The sequence below is a fragment of the Aedes albopictus genome, chromosome 2, assembly GCF_035046485.1.
Source record: "Aedes albopictus strain Foshan chromosome 2, AalbF5, whole genome shotgun sequence".
Classification (NCBI taxonomy): Eukaryota; Metazoa; Arthropoda; class Insecta; order Diptera; family Culicidae; genus Aedes; species Aedes albopictus.
In genome coordinates, this window is record NC_085137.1 from 248,274,332 (window position 1) to 248,292,896 (window position 18,565).

At 41.6% G+C, this 18,565-nt stretch overlaps 2 protein-coding genes across 3 annotated transcripts in view; one reads left to right on the plus strand and one right to left on the minus strand.

Moving 5' to 3' along the window:
• The window catches only part of LOC134288002 (craniofacial development protein 2-like), a 366,803-nt gene that overhangs the window by 10,457 nt on the left and 337,781 nt on the right, over positions 1-18,565 (minus strand). The window lies entirely within an intron of this gene.
• LOC109424474 (protein croquemort) lies at positions 1,580-13,160 on the plus strand. 2 transcript variants are annotated; one of them, XM_062851469.1, is made up of 5 exons: positions 1,580-1,703; positions 4,326-4,867; positions 11,875-12,704; positions 12,836-12,926; positions 13,011-13,160. In XM_062851469.1, exons 2-5 carry the CDS (start codon positions 4,433-4,435, stop codon positions 13,119-13,121), a joined length of 1,467 nt encoding a protein of 488 aa, XP_062707453.1. In that variant the 5' UTR covers positions 1,580-1,703; positions 4,326-4,432; the 3' UTR covers positions 13,122-13,160. The 2 variants fall into 2 exon arrangements, with proteins under 2 accessions (XP_062707453.1, XP_062707454.1); XM_062851470.1 differs by lacking the exon at positions 1,580-1,703 and adding an exon at positions 1,729-1,927.

Genomic DNA, 18,565 nt, shown 5'->3' on the forward strand with positions numbered 1-18,565 from the left:
TTGTTTTTTTCGGATAACCAACCAAAATGGTATTATAGACAACCGTAATGCCTGAAGTTCATAGGCACAATATGTGTTGAAAATGGTCAAATTGAGTGGAAAAAATACGAAAAAAAAAATCCATTCTGGTGGGGGTTGAATCCACGTTACCCCAAATTCGTTAACGCGTTAACCAACTCCTCCTCAGAACAAGTAACAAGTGTGTGAAGTTGAAAGCCAACCTGAATCCAACGCCCACCTCACCTACGGAGAAAAATCAGGGTAGTTTGAATCAACAAACATGTTTGTTGAATTATAAACTATGAAAATAGTTGTTTAGAATCAAAAAAATCAGTTCGAAACAAACTGGTAAATTAGTAGTTTCACGGAGGAAAAACAATGGTAAACACAAACAAATTTCGGTTTGATTTAACCGGCATTTCAGGTTGAAAAGAACACAAACGGAATATTGGTTTGATTTCACTACCAACGGAAATTGAAACTAACTAATATCCTAGTCCTGCTGGATAAAATCTACAAACATCAGTTTGAAATTACCATCGTCTTGGTTGATATATCATTCTCTAACTCCCAGACTGTTTGCAAATACAGTCGGAACCCGCTCGTTGAGCCACAACCTCCACCCAACCAACGAATTCGATTCGCTAGTTGGGTGAAGTGACAGCAGCACAAGGGGCGTGCGCATTGTTTTTTTTTAATCATGTTTAGATTGGAAGCAAAACAGAAATTTTTCAATTTGTTTTACATTTAGAGCAAAACTGATACGTTTTGCAAGATACATATATGGTCAATGCGAGAAATAATTATTTTCACCCATTTTTAGTCAGTGAAGTGAAAATATCAAGGAAAATTTAGATGTTTATGAAACCACTCGGACCAAAAGCAAGCACAATGCAAGCTTTCAATGATCGACAAAATAAAGATTGCCGATGTTTTGCATTTGCTACGAAGTAATTGTACATATTCTATTTTTTTTATGAAATATGAAATAGAAATTCTTCTCGATTATCAGTAAAGTTTAAGAAACCAAAAATTCATTAGCTCGCCCCTCGGAATTACAGATTGGTTGTCATTTTCAGTTTGACTTTGAATTATGACATCCAGGTACTTTTTAGTTGGCTGACAGCTCAACTAACGGGGCCCCAACTAAAAAGCCACCCAACTATTAAGCCCCCAACCAGCGGGTCATGACTGTAGCAACAAATCGTCATTGCAGACAGCTTACTTCCATAATACCACTGTCGGACAGTGGGGGTTAGAAAGAATACATACACCAGCAAATAATCATGTCCAAGATTTCGCAAACATGAGTATAGAATATGGACGCCCCCTACCTAATTTGGCTGATAATACTCGAAAAATGACATCACCAGTGCACTCCTGTTTTTTTTTTTTTCAGATTTGTCTTATCATTTACATCCTCTAGTATCGATGACCGCAAAGTGAATGATCTGTAATTTGAAGTGGGTACATAGAAGCATTGTATTAGACAATAAGTGCATGTCTTATCTCACGGATAATAGAGGTGATTAACGCGAATCAGGATTGCTTCATAGAGCGATGGAGATATGTACTTTTAGAATTTTCGGCGTGGAAACCAATCAAATGGAAGTCTTCGAACAGTCTTTCGAGAGCTGACCCAAGGTACAGAGAAATCAATGAGCGGTCGATGGTGTAGAAACCGAATGGTGTAGTCATTAGCTGTAAGTGCTAGAGAATAGAGCATTAGAAGTGATCATTGTGATTTTTCAAGCGCGATTCTTGATTCGACAAACCCACCATCGAAAAATAAATCATACATGAGTTGACTCATGATTTTATTGATTGCCTTGTTTCTGGAGTCAACCAATCTTCAGTCTTTTGCATAAGTATGTTTCGACCATCCGAAAACAATATTTACGCCAGAATTATGGAAAACGAGATATTGGTGAGTATGTGGGACGATCTCGTTAAATTTTAGCTAAAATATGTTTTTAATAAAAAAGATTTTTTTTCTGGACGTACGTCTATATGTACGCAGTGTCATACGTGGGACCGCGCATAACTTGCAAACGGAAGGTCTGATTTGGGTCGTCTTAGTGTTCTTCTGTTAGTTTTCACCCAGGGAAGGTTTGTGAGACAAAAACCAACATGGAAAAATTGAGAATTTTGAAAATTGATTTTTCATACATTTCGAACGGAGACTTGGCTAGGGACTTGAAACGACAGAAGTGTAGTAGGCAGGGCAAAGTTAATCGGGGACACGGGGGTTTGGGACCGAGGAAGGGTCTTAGCATGGTGTGAGACCTCTCCGGTCTCTGAAACGGGGGGCTTCCATACAGATGACTTCGCGGGGGACGTTCCTATGGAGCTGCATGTCAAAAAAACACAGTAGGCAGGCAGTACGACGTTTGCCGGGACAGCTAGTAACATATAAAGTCATGTCAATCATAGTACGGTCACAGACAAATAGACGTAACTCTTAGAGAAAATTCATCAACAAATTTTGCCCGGTGTCTTTTTCGTGAGCACACTGCCACCTGTTGATATAACTGCGCGAGACACTGTCGGCCATGATGGATTTCGATTTGACGTTTGCTAACACGTACACTATTACAAAAAATCACCTGTAATTTTCGTTTGCATCATTCAGCAACGTGTACACTTTGAAGAGTGTAACGTCTATTTGTCTGTGATACGGTTTCAAACAAGCAAATTTGTGCACTGACTTTTATATAATCTTTTTTTTTTGCAATAAGTCGAAAAATAATGAAAGTTTGAAATTGCAGATTTGATTAGAGCAGGAAATATAATTCATTCAACAGTATGATGCTTCCATCAACAATATTTTTGGTTGATGGTTTGACAGCTCACGTATTCTCATGATAGATTCTAGCATATTTGTGCTTTACTTGATCCTCAACTTGAGGATCACAATATACAAATTCATGCAATGGCAGGCAAAGAAAGCCCTTAAATTATTAACTGTGGAAGTGCTAAAAGAACACTAAAATGAAGCGAGGCAGGCCAAGACCCAGTGCGGACGTGGAGCTATAAAAAAGAAGAAGCAATGCTCTTTGTTGGTTTAACGTGGAGGCAGGAGAGCTTCTTTTAATTCGTGCTCAATTTGCAACCATGAAGTGTCGCGTCGTTGCCATTGAGTGAAAACTAAAATCATGAAATTTCAATTATGAAAGAAAAACTATTTTTTTAATACATCCATACCCACAAACTCGTCGATTCTCGTGTCGGATAATTCAAAATATTTCAAACAAATTCGACAAAATTGAATTTGCATCTTTACGACCTTTTTATTTCCCACAACTGTAAAGGCGTGGGTGTTCAGCATGACCATGCTGAGGGTGGCGGGTTCGATTTCCGGTCTGTCCAGGATTTTTTCGTAAAGGAAATTCCGTTAACTTCCTTTGGCATAAAGTATCTTAGTGCCTGCCACACGATATACGCATGCTAAATTGTAATAGACAGAGGAAACTGAGAGTAGCCAGAGCAAAGTCCAACAACAAAATTACAGCAAGTCGAAAACATGATTTGTATTCAACAACAAATAGGTATCACATTCTGATATAAGTTTATATTTATTAAATTTGATTTCAAATTTTGTTTTCGGTTTGCTGTCATTTTAGATTAATGTAAATATTAAGTGTTAAATTAGTTTTAAATCTTTTAGTTAACTATGTAAACTTTACACTGTACAGTAATTCTAGGGATATATTGTGAGTGCAATTATATTATTGCATTTATGATTTCATAGCAACCGAAAAACTCAATATTTAACGATTTTTAATTTTTCTTGCGCTGATAACAAAAACAGTTATCATTTTGCTATCATCGATAGCAGGAATTATTTTCAATTTGCTGTCACAGGAACATTTTTCTGCTCTCAGTTTTGATGTTTTAACCGTTAAAACGATCAAAACAACAACAACCTGAGTTATCAAAATTTGAAATATCACAACATCAAAATTAGTTTTCAATTTGCTATCAGCCTTTGCTCGGGAGGCTTTGTCCTTGCGGGGAGCTCACGCTAATAAAGAAGCAGAAGTGGCGTATTCGCCAACTTTAGAAATCATTGGTTTAGAGAGATTTAATTTTACAGTACTTTGGTGAGGTTTAACACTTTGGGACCCGAGGGGTGACGATGAAACCGAGCATAACGCACCGGTCCAAAAAACTAAACAAGCTCATTAAACAACCCAGAATGGTCATCGTATATCACAATGTCAACTTTTCAGACATCACTAATCAAGTGAGTCTGAAGTAATCCTTATCTTCGAATCGAGCAATTTGTGTTACTGAACGGATACTTTTATTGTGATCGATTGCAGCTGGACAGACTGGAAACGTGCACTTCACATACCAACTTAACACAGACTTTTGAGCAGGTGGCGAAAACCATATATCAAGTAGGTAGGTGCTAGACTACGATTCCACAATGTGCAGCAAATGTTCGAACAAAGCCAAACGATGGTGGTCGTTGGGTATCTCGGTTGGAATCTGTGTGATAGCGATTGCACTCGGCGTGTCGTGGCCCTTCATAATCGAGAAAGAGGTTGAAAAACAGTTTGTCTTTACGCCTGGAACACAGCTGTACGACAACTGGCTGAATCCACCGATCGATACCCTTCTGGAGCTGTACCTATGGAACTGGACCAATACGGAGGACTATCGCAGCGACAACTACAAACCTCATTTGGAGCAGTTGGGACCGTACACGTTCCGGGAGAAGAAGGAACGCGTTGATCTGAAATGGGATGACGATGAGGATACACTCACCTTCTACCAGAGGCGCACATGGCACTTCGAACCGGAAATGTCCAAGGGAGACTTGGAGAACGATATGGTTGTGACTATCAATCCCATTTTACTGGTAAGTTCAAACAGACAAATACAGTGTATACTTTACTGAAAGGCGACTAGCGGTTGAAATCACTATTCTGAGGGTCAATTCAAATACATAACGCTACTAAATATGTGCACTAGTATGAGACAAATATCAAATTCTCGCTCCAGTCGACTTTTTTTATTCCATTTAGGTCTCATATGAACTGTGCAAAATTTCAGCTCAATCGGTGAAACTATAATTTAGCGCAAGCGGTTCAAAGTTTTCATATGATTTGCTATGGGAAAAGTTACACTTTCAGATAAAAAATCCCAGAGGTCGCTCCTTGTCTCCTTAATTCAAAACGATCAACGCTTCCTGTAGAAAAATCGTTTATGAAACTTTCCTTCGAAGACCGCAAAACGATTGGATGCTTGTGGAAAAAGATATTGATTTATTACCGATTAGTGATCCAACGAACAGCTTTCTGTTTTGTTTTATCAGCAGCACTGCTGCTGCCGTTGGTGCATGGGGTGGCAGGAGGCATCACCACCCCCAGAAACAGTAGCAGCCAAGGCAGCAGCTACAGTGCTGCTAATAAAACAAAACAAAAAGCCGTTTGTTGGATCACTAATCGGTAATAAATCAATAACTTTTTCCACAAGCATCCAATCGTGTTGCGGTCTTCGAAGGAAAGTTTCATAAATGATTTTTCTATAAGAAGCGTTGATCGATTTGAATTAAGGAGACAAAGGGCGACCTCTGGGATTTTTTGTTTGAAAGTGTAACTTTTCCCATAGTAAATCCTATGCAAACTTTGAACCGCTTGCGCTAAATTATAGTTTCACCGATTGCGCTGAAATTTTGTACAGTTCATATGGGACCCAAATGGGATCTAAAAAGTCGACTGGAGAGAGAATTTATTTTTTCCATACAAGCGTGTCCCATACTAATGTGCACACTTATTTCAGAGTCACTTGTTCGGCTGTTCTATTTTCGGTAAAAGTTCGGATTACCAAAGTTCAGCACAGTTTATCGAAGTTCGGTTATTTTTTACCGAACGTTCGGTAAACATTACCGATGATTCAGTAGAGTTTACCGAACGTTCTGTATTTTTTTGGCGAACTTCGGTAATATGTTGCTGAACATTCGGTAATCTGAACTTTTACCGAAAATAGAACAGCTGAATACGGTACTTTATTCTAAGTGTGTGCAGACTGAGTTTCGGTTTCAACTCAACAGATTAATGTTTTCAATTTTATCAATTTTTACAATTAAATTTAAAAAAAGTTTCTGTTTGCAACCATATTCGAACCAAGAACCATGGGATTACCAGGCTCGCACGCTACCACTAGGCTATCGAACCGGTTGATATCAGGGGAAACAAAACACACACAAGAACCGTGTGTGGGTCGATGATCACGTTTTGTCATGGTTAATTTGAAAACAATTTTATGCTGGCCATTACCGCAAGCCGTCTTTCAGTGTAGGATGGGGCGGGGCAAGATGGTTCAGTGCCATTTTCGAGCGCATTACTCATGTTTTGATTATGTTAATAATTTTGTTAGGTGACCAGCATGAATATACGAAAGTTTAGGGTATTGATTGAAAAATTATTCGCTCTCATTGGAAATAAAAAATAATAGTTATTTATGTAACGAGTTGCAAAAAATCGAGTTTTGCAACGAGTTGGATACAAAATTTTATGCAATGATTTTTTTCATTATACAACTCATTTGAGTTGCATAATGTTCATAATGCAACTCAAATGAGTTGCATAATGAACATTATGCAACTATTTTTCATTATGCAACTCATTTGAGCGGCATGATGGAACTGTGCCAAGCGCGCTAAGCATTATTAGACCACTCATGTATCATTACAGCGTGCTTAACCGTTATTGCAATATTGAAGCTCCAGTTTGACTAAAGTTTGAAATACACGGGGAAATACATAACAACTCATGAGAAAACTGTCAAGTTCGATTCAAGTATACGTTAGGTTAAAAAGCGAACCCACAGACGAACCTATATTAGAATTTCTTTCAGTATTCAGTCCAGTCCATATGTTAAAGGTGGCTCTACGTCAAAGATAAAGTTCGTCAATCGTATTCCTCTCATCGCACTCTACATACCTAGCACGCCATATCTCTTGGATCTGCACTGCAGTTCTTAAGACATCTGGTTTACTACTTATTTAAACATTTTATTGACTTTAAGTTGATGTTTCAACTTATTCACTTTTTTTCCTTTCCTTTCCTTTGCATTAAAAAAGGCACAAATATCAACAAAACAAAGTACGGAAAAAATCTAAAATTGAATAAATAATTAAAAATGCACGGAAAAATAATGTTTCGGAAAAAAATGGTTCAAACGTAAGAAAAACAGTATAATATATTGTTACATAAAAATCGAATGTAAATGTATAGTAGCTACAATGTGCGAAGCTTTTAGTGAACCATTTCATAACAATATACATTATTGTAGCTGGTACACTGTATGGTGCAGGAATGGTTTTCACCAAACACCCTATGGTTAGTTTTTATCTGGGTAGTAGCCCTTGTGTACTCAGTATGGATATGGAGCATATTTGAATACGGAACAAATCTTATATATTGCCGTTTTTTGTTGAGAAAATGTGAATTACTTAAAAGGTGACCCATCTTGCCCCGCACTTTTTTCACGACGCAAAATCGGTCACATTTTAAAACTAGGGCTCCCATCAACACAGCATAGAAAATCAGGACATTTCATGTAATTTCTTGAAAATGAGTAAAACTCATCGGATTCGTTAAGAAATTTTGGCCGAAATTAGTCGAAAATCCGGACATGTCCTGCCAAATCAGGACGGATGGTAACCCTATTTAAAACTGCTTGTTTAACGTCATATTTTGAATTTAAAGAACTTTTCATCGACTTTTAATATAGCTAACTAGTATATCAAAGATTAGAGGACGCATACAAACCTATACGATTTGTATTTTAAAGTTATGATGATCCATCCTTAGGCGACCCATCTTGCCCCACCCCACTACTTTAGTAAGGAGTACACGGAGAAAAATAATTAGTAAATACAAAAAAAAATCGGTTAAGATTAACCGGATTTTTTGTATAAATTCGGTACATCCCGCATATTAGTTTAATTTTACTACCCGGGAAGTAGAGGGTTAACCAAACTGTTGGGTTCTCGTACATCAGGGGTTAACTTCTACATATCAGTAACAGGGCCCATATAGCCGAGGCGGTAAACGCACGGGTATTCAGCATGACCATGCTGAGGGTGACGGGTTCGATTCCCGGTCGGTCCAGGATCTTTTCGTAAAGGAAATTTCCTTGACTTCCTTGGGCATAGAGTATCTTCGTGCCTGCCACACGATATACACATGCAAAATGGTCATTGGCAGAGGAAGCTCTCAGTTAAAAACTGTGGAAGTGCTCATTGAACACTAAGCTGAGAAGCAGGCTTTGTCCCAGTGAGGACGTTACGCCAAGAAGAGAAGAGAGAGAGAGAGATCAGTAACAAATTTTGAAAACGACGTATAATCAATGCTACACCAAAATTTGTACTATTTTGTTGATTATTTCGAATCTCGAGGATATAAACGATTTTGTTTGTTGTTTCAAGTGTCATATGCCATATTTTTAAAATAAATTTTGGTTTGTTCTCTACCTCCATTTACCCTTCATAACAAACCAAACCATTAGAAACTTAAAACCCCTCCGGTCAAATCGCCTAGGTTGAGCAACAGCTGCTAACACAGACCTGTCATCTCCATAGAAGAACTGTCAAAGCCCAGAAAAATCAGCTGATTTAAGACTTCAAATGAGGAGACTTTTATACTACACAGGTTCTTTTCACTCATATCGGCTCTTCCATGCGAGAACCCAAATTTGGCTACACCGCGTTAAAGCTCTGAGTGGATGGTTTCCGTTGATTCCCGGCAGAAAATTGCAACCCATTGCAAAGTTCTTTCTTCTCAGCGTTGACTTTCAAAGCACCCTAGTGGGTTGAAATAAACCCACTTTTGGGTAAACGGCAAAAAAAAACAAATTTGGCTTCTCGCACGGACATTATCGGCTAGGTATTGGTTTTGAGCTGGTAAATGATATCCTGAACTTCCCTCAGCGTGGTAGTTGGCTCATTTCCGTCCTCTGCTGCATTGACATAGTCGTTCCCTCCGTTGTCGTGGTCTCTCGTGCCTACGTCTTATACGCCTTTCAGGTGCTCGTCGAAGTACTGTTTCCACCTTACGATCATCTCACGTCCGTCCGTTCTTATCCCTGCATATTTCGGCTCGCGGCACGAAGCCGTTGCGGGATGCGTTGAGCTTCGCGTAGAACTTCCGCGTGTTTCATGGGAACGGCACAGCAGTTCCATTTCCTCGCACTCCGCTTCTTCCAGGCGACGCTTTTTCCCCGGAAAGTGGCGGATCTGCTGTTTTCGCTTCTGTCTGTAACGTTCCACGTTCTGCCGGGTTCCTTGCTGCAGCATTGCCGCCCGTGCTGCGTTCTTCTCCAAAATCGCTCTGCACTCCTCACCGAACCATTCGTTTCGTCGATTTTTTTCCACGTACCCGATGGTGCTCTCGGCTGCGTCGTTGATGGCTGCTCTTATTGTTCTCCAGCAGTCCTCTAGAGGAGCCACATCGAGCTCACCTTCGTTTGGCAACGCTGCCTCGAAATTCTGCGCGTATGCTGAGGTGACATCCGGTTGCTTCAGTCGCTCAAGATTGTACCGTGGTGGTCGCGGGTACCGTACCGTAGTACGTAGTTTTTGGCGCAGTTTGACCATCACCAAATACTGATCGGAGTCGATGCTAGCGCCACGATAGGTCCTGTCGTAGATAATGTCGGAGAAGTGCCGTCTGTTAATCAGAACGTGGTCGATTTGCGATTCTGTCTGCAGTGGTGATCTCCAGGTGTAACGATAAGGGAGGCTGTGTTGGAAAAAGTTGCTACGCATGGTCATGTTTTGGAGGCGGTGAAATCAATGAGTCGTACGCCTTTTTCGTTCGTCTGCTGGTGGCGCTGAACTTTACAATCGTTGGTCTGAATTCCTCCTCCTGGGCTACCTGAGCGCTCAAGTCTCCTATGATGATCTTGACGTCATGGCTTGGGCAGCCGTCGTACTCGCGTTCGAGCTGCGCGTAAAATGCGTCTTTGTCATCATCAGTGTTTCCGGAGTGAGGGCTGTGCAAGTTTATTATGCTAAAGTTGAAGAATCGGCCCTTGATCTGCAACCTGCACATTCTTTCGTCGATCGGCCACCAACCGATCTCGCGCCTCTGCATGTCGCCCATCATGATAAAAGCTGTTCCCAGCTCACGTGTGTTGCCGCAACTCTGGTAGATGATATGATTACCTGTACACATTCGCGCCATGGAGCCTGTCCACCACACCTCCTGCAGCGCTACGATGCCGAACCCGCGGTCATTCAGTAGATCGGTGAATATGCGGGTGCTCCCAATGAAGTTGAGAGATCTGCAGTTCAACGTACCAAGTTTCCGCAAGTCCTTTTGGTTCGCTGGGTTCGTTGACGTTGGTCTCAGTTCGTATTATTCTGTTGCTGATTTTCCGTTATAATGTTTTTTTTTTGTTATGGATGGCTCGTAGGGCCCTCCTTTCCGGAGAACCATAGTGCACAGTTGAGCTTAGAGTCCTTCCCTGGCACTCGGACATTGATCAGCCGCCCCTAACATGGGGATCAGACGCTGTTGTGAGCCGCTCCTCCTGGAGAACAGACGCTCAGGTTTGCCGAAGCAATCCCCCCTCCCCTTCTCAGTCAGCCTACGACCAAAGTTCCCACCGGGGCTGGTTACCCGATCTTCCCTGAGGTTGCTCACAGTCCGGCCGGTGCCACCCACGCGGAGGTAGGGATATGAGTTGCTGGACAGAGGCTAGTGATCTCAATAGTATCTGTATTGCGCGAATTGTGCGGGCCAGGGACAGATGTATAAACCACAATATAGCATACAAAATAATTTTCTATGAATTGGAGAATGCAATTTATGTAAAATTCTTGAATTTACTTTACGAATGTATAAAGTACTTGTAGAAAGAAACTAGTTGTAGTTTCATTGTGCTGAGAACCCACAAATTTGGAACCAAGTAGACAGTTTTACTCCAGTGGACGCCTGGTTCAGGAGGGATAAAATGGCATATCCTTCCTTTCTGCAAGGCCCCATTAGTTGAAATTGAAATTATTTCATCTGAAATGTTGTTAGTTCCTTGTATTATTGAATATTACGTCGGGCCAGGAGGTTAAGAAGTGTATAACTAGCGTAGAACTTTGTAGGATCCAAAAACATTTTCAAGTTTGAGTCATTCTCTGTGCGGTTGGGAAAGGATGTAAGGCGGACTAGGTTTGAAATTTTTGAGTACGTCCCGTAGCCTACGGGTAAATAATGCAAATCGCTCTAGTTTGAAATGAAGATCATTTGACAATATTTCAGAATATGTAAGCAACATTCCAATTTAGTTTGGGCTGCAAAACGGTGAGTCGATAAGAAGAGCATCCAACGTGGTTCAACATAGCTCTGGTCCTCGCAAGTCCCTACCTCATGCTTTCACGGGTCAATCATTGACAAAGATCGCCAGCTAAGAGTTATGTGCTTAGCTGGTAGTGCAGCCAGGGCACTGTTGTCCTTCTGACTTCAGCTAGATTGAGGAGGTACGTCCCGTGCGTCTGTTCTCCAAGGAGGTGCAGCTCAAATAGCGTGTTCTGTTCTGGCATCCAGCGCCCAGAGATAAAATCCTCCTCAGAGCAAAACAAGAGAACAAACAATCTGCAGTCTGGGAGTAGGCTATGTCCGCAATTAAGTATGTACTCTATGTTACGCGTTACCCAGCTTTTACCGCAATACTGGATATACCCAGCCTTTAGTTTTACAAATGAACCATAAAATGAGTCCTAGTGTGTTAATATGCTACTAATTAATTACCTTTTCAATTTTTGGCAATTAACATTCCCAACACTTTGCAAAAATGAAAATGAATGTTGCCTTATTTATGCTAAATTTTCCTATTCTAAGTAATTAATTATATTATTCTTTTCAGACCATAGGTTTCATGATCCAGGATAGCCCATACCAAGATTTCATAGACAGCATACTCAACCTCAATCCGCAATTCGTAGACAACCCATTCTACAACGTTAGAGTCAAAGATATTCTATTCGACGGCTATGATGATGTGCTTCTTGCTAATTTAATAAAGCTTTTAGAAGAGAATGAGGGTTTAGCGGGCTTGTTCGAATTGCCACCGTTTGACAAGTTTGGATGGTTCTACGGTAGAAACGAAAGCGAAACCTACGACGGAAACTTTACCATTGCTAGAGGCACGTCTAACTTTCAGGATTTGGGAATCCTAAAGCTTTGGAACGCGGTCAACCAAACTGAGTTCTACCGAGATGAATGCGGAGCGGTGCACGGAACAACCGGAGAGCTGTGGCCACCGTTCCAAGACCGCATGCTTTCAAACGTTACGGTTTTTTCGTCGGACATCTGCAGTGCGATGACGCTGGAGTATGACGGCGGTTCTAGGGTACATGGTATAGCTGGCCTCAAGTGGAAGGGCAATGAACGGGTTTTTAATAATGGTAATAACTACACTGAGACTGAGTGCCAGTGCACAGCTCCAAAAGAGCAGTGCCCGGTTTTGAAAGCCGGCGCTATGGACGTATCACGCTGTAAAATGGGAGCTCCGGCGACCGTTTCATATCCACATTTCTACTTGGCCGATGAGTCATATCTTGCCGAAGTAGAGGGTTTGGAACCAGAAGAAGAAGAACACAAGTTTATTATGGTACTGGAACCACATACCGGAATTCCTCTTCAAGTGAAGGCTCAGCTGCAGGTTAACCTTGATGTGAAGGAATACGGACTAACGTAAGTATGATCAATGACACCAACTATACAAACATTGTTTGTGCTATTCAATAAAACACTATTATTTTCTCTTGTTACTTATGTAATCGTTGCGTTTTGGACCTAACATAAATTCTCTTCTATATTCGCAGCTTGCTGAAAGACATACCGGAAGTTATGCTTCCCGTTCTTTGGTTTCGACAAACAGCACAACTAAATGAAGAACTCGCCAGCGATTTGAAGGTACTTATATCGCTACAAGCTTAAAGCGAAATGTGATGATCCAATCGAGCTATAGGAAATTAATTTTCTATTATTTTTTTCTAGTTGTTACTAATTCTACCAAACATTGGAATCTACGTAGCTGTAGGCATCGGGATACTTGGCATTGCTTGTTTGGCGATGTATTCGTATTACTCTCTAAAGGTCTGGAAATAGATGCTTCCCGTGTTCGTAAATAAAGAACCAAACATTTTTGATGATTAGTTTTTTTTGTCCGAAACTTTTCTTCTTCTTTGTGGCTCTACGTTCCCACTGAAACTTGGCCTGCCTTACTTCAACTTAGTGTTTTTAAGCACTTCACTTCGACATTTATTAATTGAAGGGTTTCCTTTGCCTGCCATTGCATGAATTTGAATATTGTGAGGCAAATAAATTAATACGCTATGCCCAGGGAAATCAAGAAAAGTACCGAAAAGAACGGTAATCGAACCCGCCGTCTCCGGATTGGCGATCCAAAGCCTTATCCACAAGGCTAACTGAAGACCCAACTGGAGTCTGAAACTCATATCCCCTTTTCAAATAATTTTTATGCGTATGCGTAATTATTTCGTTCATCAACTTTGAACTATGTAGGTGTTCTGTACTTATATACATAGTTACACACTGTCATATTACAAGCGATACGACACCGCTTCCAAAGTGTCACAGCCTGGCTTGTAGGAGTGCCTCGGGCATATCAGGAACGACGCCAGTAAGTTCCTGATTACGGAATACTGGTCTTGCTTTGTAATTGGTAACTGAGACGGTACACGTTTAGGTAACTACGCACAAGTGAACAGGTAGCGACGGCATTCTATCCTCTTAGTAAGGTCGGGTGACACTGACTTGAAACGGCGAATGGGCTAATATCGGCGCTGTCTTCCGTCTTATAAAACCGTGGCGTAGCCTTAAAGTACGTTCCTGACCTGTGCCCAGCTTAGACAACTAACTGGTGGAAGTAGGTTCAGATGAACACTCCTGATTAACACTGATCCGGCTGTGAGTTCAGTCCCCATAAGGGCCTGGGGTGGCCTTCCTTGCACTGGCTTGAATGGATAACCACCAGGATCATTGGCGACTACATCATTTGCAGTGATGGATAGCGACTCTAAGGGAACCCAACAGAAATGATGACTACTAAATCCATGAACAACAACAATGTGATCGAGAGTGAAGACGCAGAAGGAATAGGGTTGAACCCGCCAGAGGACTGGCGAGATCGCCACTAAGAGGAGCTGGTGTATAAAACCCACCAGCAATCAGGCAGGAGGTTCAACGGGAGGAACACGAGGCGGCACAGCACCGGCTAAGGAAGCGCAGATGAGTGGTGCGGATCTCACACGGGCGCAACAGGAGCCAAAGATGTTGGTAGTTGCCGAACAGTTTGACGAGCTGATCGGCTACACGAGCATGCGGACTAACATCAGCAAATACCTGAAACAGGGCCTGCAGAAGCTCCGTAAATCGCTGGCTCTGGTCAAGAAGGAGTATGATCTCCTGGTTGAAAAGCGGAGTGCGGCTGATGTGAGCTGGGAGGAGCGGTGTATCCAAACGAACAGCTTCCTCTTTGCTGGCAACGCGGATGCAGCACGAAACCATGCAGCTCGCCGGGACCGTAGCGGAGAGGTCAAACCGCCTCGAGCTCCATGTTCGAGACCTGCCGAGGAGACGCGGCCCAAGAATCGTCCGGCAGAGGCGGGCGAAAAGCCAAAAAAGAAGAAAGAGACGACCAGTGTGAGTAACCAGGCTGCCAAGCCGGTTACGAAACGCACACCATGCCCCAAGAAGCAAACACTAAGAAGAACGGTGGCCAACCGGACCAAGGGAAGGAGAACCCTTGGATTACGGTTGAAAAGAAGAAGGAAGAAGAAGTTGAGAAAAGTGGGACCAGCCCGCAACCGCGAACGGAGCGACGCGCTGGTCTTCAAAACTGAGGCGGATACATACGCCGAGGTATTGAGGGCCATGTCTCTCACCGCTAGGCGTGGATGTAAAAAGCATTCGGCATTCGGGGAGGTGAACAAGGTGACTGCGGTGACTGCAGTCGGCAAGATCAAAGTAGGCTGGTCAGTGTGTCCGCTTAGCATGTATGCGCCGCCAGAGGCGTGTTTCGAGGTGTGTTTCGCCTGGGTATGCAACTCGTCACTCAAATGTCTGATTTGCACGGCGAACAACCTAGTCAACCAGTTTTCGTATAAGATGTTGCATAAGATGTTAAAGTGGAGGCGATATGCGTAATTTTACATGCGCCTAAATGGAGGCATGCACGCATATGGCCTCCACTTTATCATCTTATGCAACATCTTATACGATTACTGGTTGTCTGGGAAGGGTCATACGACGGGCGGGCCTAAATGTCCAGGCACGTGAGGAGGTCGAACCAACCGATGATAATGCAGCTTACACAGCTAAACCTGAACCACAGTGAAGCCGCACCACAGTTGCTGTGGCAGTCAGTCTCGGAGTCAAGTACATACAAACATCGCTCTACCATCGGACCCATACCGCATCTCTCCCGATAACGGGAACTGAGTTGCGGGAGGGATTCGCAATCAACGGGGTGTACTACTGCAATCGTTATGCCCCTCCCAGGTGGCCGATAGTCCAGTTCTCGTCTATGCTGGATTCGCTAACAAGTGCCCTAGTGGGATTGAGTCCCGTGGTCATCGGTGGAGACTTCAACGCCTGGGCGATCGAGTCGGGTAGCCGCTTGACTAACGCATCTGACGACGTTGTCGATTTGTTTTTCGTGATCAGCTCCATCTATTAACAAGCAGCTACATTTCATCGTTCGTCGTCGACCGATTTGCATTGCGGAAATGGATACCGATTGCTATCAGTGCTCTAAGCCGACCAAATCGTTAGAGTACATGCGGTGCAAATATTGCAATCAAGCTACGCATCTCCAGTGCATTGGTCTTAAGCGGTCAAACATGGACTTTTATAATGAGCAAAAAATGCATTATGGTTTTGTGACAACTGCATTATCAAGCTGGAATCGTTGAAAAACAATGCCACTATAACCTAGCATGAGATTGTGACCGGTGTCTGAGGCTATTGAGGAATCGTTAGCTGAACTGAAAAATGATTTCCACAATACCTACCAACCAACTAACCGAATCATTCGCAGGTAAACTGAAACGGACTGAAATGCCTGTGATGAATTCTTTGAAGAATATAAGTAAATATGGTTCATTATGTATTATTATTCAGTGTAGCAGGTTACCATTGCAAGTGTAGATATAAAGTTGTGTGTCCATGAAAGATTGGAGGAGCTGAATAATCACAAAACCACCATAGAGTGACCCTTGAGAGTTAAGAGGTTCAGAGACCCTATGGTTGTGCAAAGTTACTATTATGGCGCCAGCACCAAACCGAAAAGCGACGTTTTGACTAGCGACACTTTTCGACTAGCGACACCTTTTTTTCAGTACCGTGTGGGGTGCACTGTGTCCGTTGAATGATGCACTATCATATGCGTCCCTTCCGATGTGTCTCTCTCTCTTCTTGGCGTAACGTCCTCATTGGGACAAAGCCTGCATCTCAGCTTAGTGTTCTATGAGCACTTCCACAGTTATTAACTGAGAGCTTCCTCTGTCAATGACCATTTTGCATGCGTATATCGTGTGGCAGGCACGAAGATACTTTATGCCCAAGGGAGTCAAGGAAATTTCCTTTACGAAAAGATCCTGGACCGACCGGGAATCGAACCCGTCACCCTCAGCATGGTCATGCTGAATACCCGTGCGTTTACCGCCTCGGCTATATGGGCCCGATGTGTATTGTACACAAATCAACATTAGCAAAAATATTTTTGTCAAGAAAAGTTATTTGATTTCCAATCGAATCCATATTATCTAAAACAAAATCACCTCATGTTACAGTGGTTGTTTTTATCAACTAAGCAATATAACAGTAGGGATGGCCCTAAATATTCCAAAAATAAATAACAACGCTTGTTGTTCCTCGAACCACTTTGGTAAATAAATTGGTGGCAAAAGCTATAACCACAAGTGAAAACCTAAAGCTATGATCTCCGAAGTAGTTTGGTTGATCTGGAATATCTGAAAAGTATCTTGGAATGACTCATGAAATGCCAGGGGAATTACAGATTACAGTTGGATGTGCAATGTTTAAGTTGATTGAGCGAATAACTACTGGTACTGTCAAAAACTGAACTTAAGGATAGTTTGGAGTTTGGACGATCCTCAATGTTCCAAAGGTTCATAATAATATTTAGTTGACTTCAGGTTGGTCCAGTCATCGCGGTTGATTATGCAACGTTACTCAGTATAACAGATATGGCTGTTGTTACAAGTGTAGATCTGAAGTTCTGAACTCCCAAGGTAGTTTGGCTGACCTGGAATATCCCTATAGTATCTCTAAATGAGTCTTGAGATTTTAAGAGCTTCACGGATCGCAGCAGTTTATACAATGATATTATTTCTGGCGAAAACACATCAAGTTATTCTTGTAGATTTGAATTCATTATAGAACAGTTTCTACTACCCTCAAATCCCAAAGGTTTATATCAAACAGGTAGACTTCAGATTGCTCCAGTAACCACGGATGATTATGCAACGTTACTGAGTATGTCAGATATGGCTGCTGTTACGAGCGTAGACCTGAAGTTCTGAACTCCAAGATAGTTTGGCTGACTTGGAATATTCCTAGAATGTCTGTTAATAACATTTTGAGATTTAAATAGCTTTACGGATCCCAGCAGATTAGGCAATGCTATTATTTGTGGCAAAAACAAAAAAAGTTATTCTTATAGATTTGAAGGACTTTATTATAGAACAGTTTGGACGACCCTAAATGTACCAAAGATTTAAAATTAATAAGCAAGTGGACTTCAAATTGCTCCAGTAACCGCGGTTGATTATGCAACGTTACTCAGTACAACAGATATGGCTGCTGTTACGAGTGTAGATCTGAAGTTCTGAACTCTAAGGTTGTTTGGCTGACCTGGAATATCCCTATAGTGTCGCTATATGACATTTGAGATTTCAAGAGCTGCATGGATCCCAGCGTATTATACAATGCTATTATTTATGACAAAAACACATAAAGCTAATCTTGTAGATTTGAAGGACTTCATTATAAAACAGTTTGGATGACCCTCAATTTCCCAAAGGTCTATGATAAACAATTAATTAAATAATTAATTAATTCAATAATTTCAACCAATTATTTTGGTTTCCTAAATTTCATGGTGTTCAGGATGTTCTAGGTTTTCAATATTAAAGTCTCGAATACACATATGTATTCCCATTTTTTTTTAATAGGGGACTCAATTTTCAACAATTTTGCCAAAAACAGTATTCTGTTTTATTGAATGGGTGAATTTATATCGCCGTTCCTATGTTGGGGTCATATATGACCCCTCCGGCTTCAAAGGGTTAAAAGGTTATTAATTAAGCACGCAAAAATGGTGAAATAAGTCGTAGTGCCAAATTAAGGAAGGACTCTGATTCAACAGTGAGCTCAATTTATCCGACGTGTTAATCAACAGGAAGTTTTATTGCCACCAATGTAGTAGGATCAGATTGTTTGTATAACTAACCGCACTAGATTGATATGAATTGATTTACGCCTCAACACCGGTAATAAAATATATT

Coding starts and splice junctions, on each gene's coding strand:
- LOC109424474 (XM_062851469.1), top strand. CDS start 4,433: ATGTGCAGCAAATGTTCGAACAAAGCCAAACGATGGTGGTCGTTGGGT. Junction 4,868..11,874: donor CTATCAATCCCATTTTACTG/GTAAGTTCAAAC, acceptor TATTCTTTTCAG/ACCATAGGTTTCATGATCCA. Junction 12,927..13,010: donor AACTCGCCAGCGATTTGAAG/GTACTTATATCG, acceptor ATTTTTTTCTAG/TTGTTACTAATTCTACCAAA.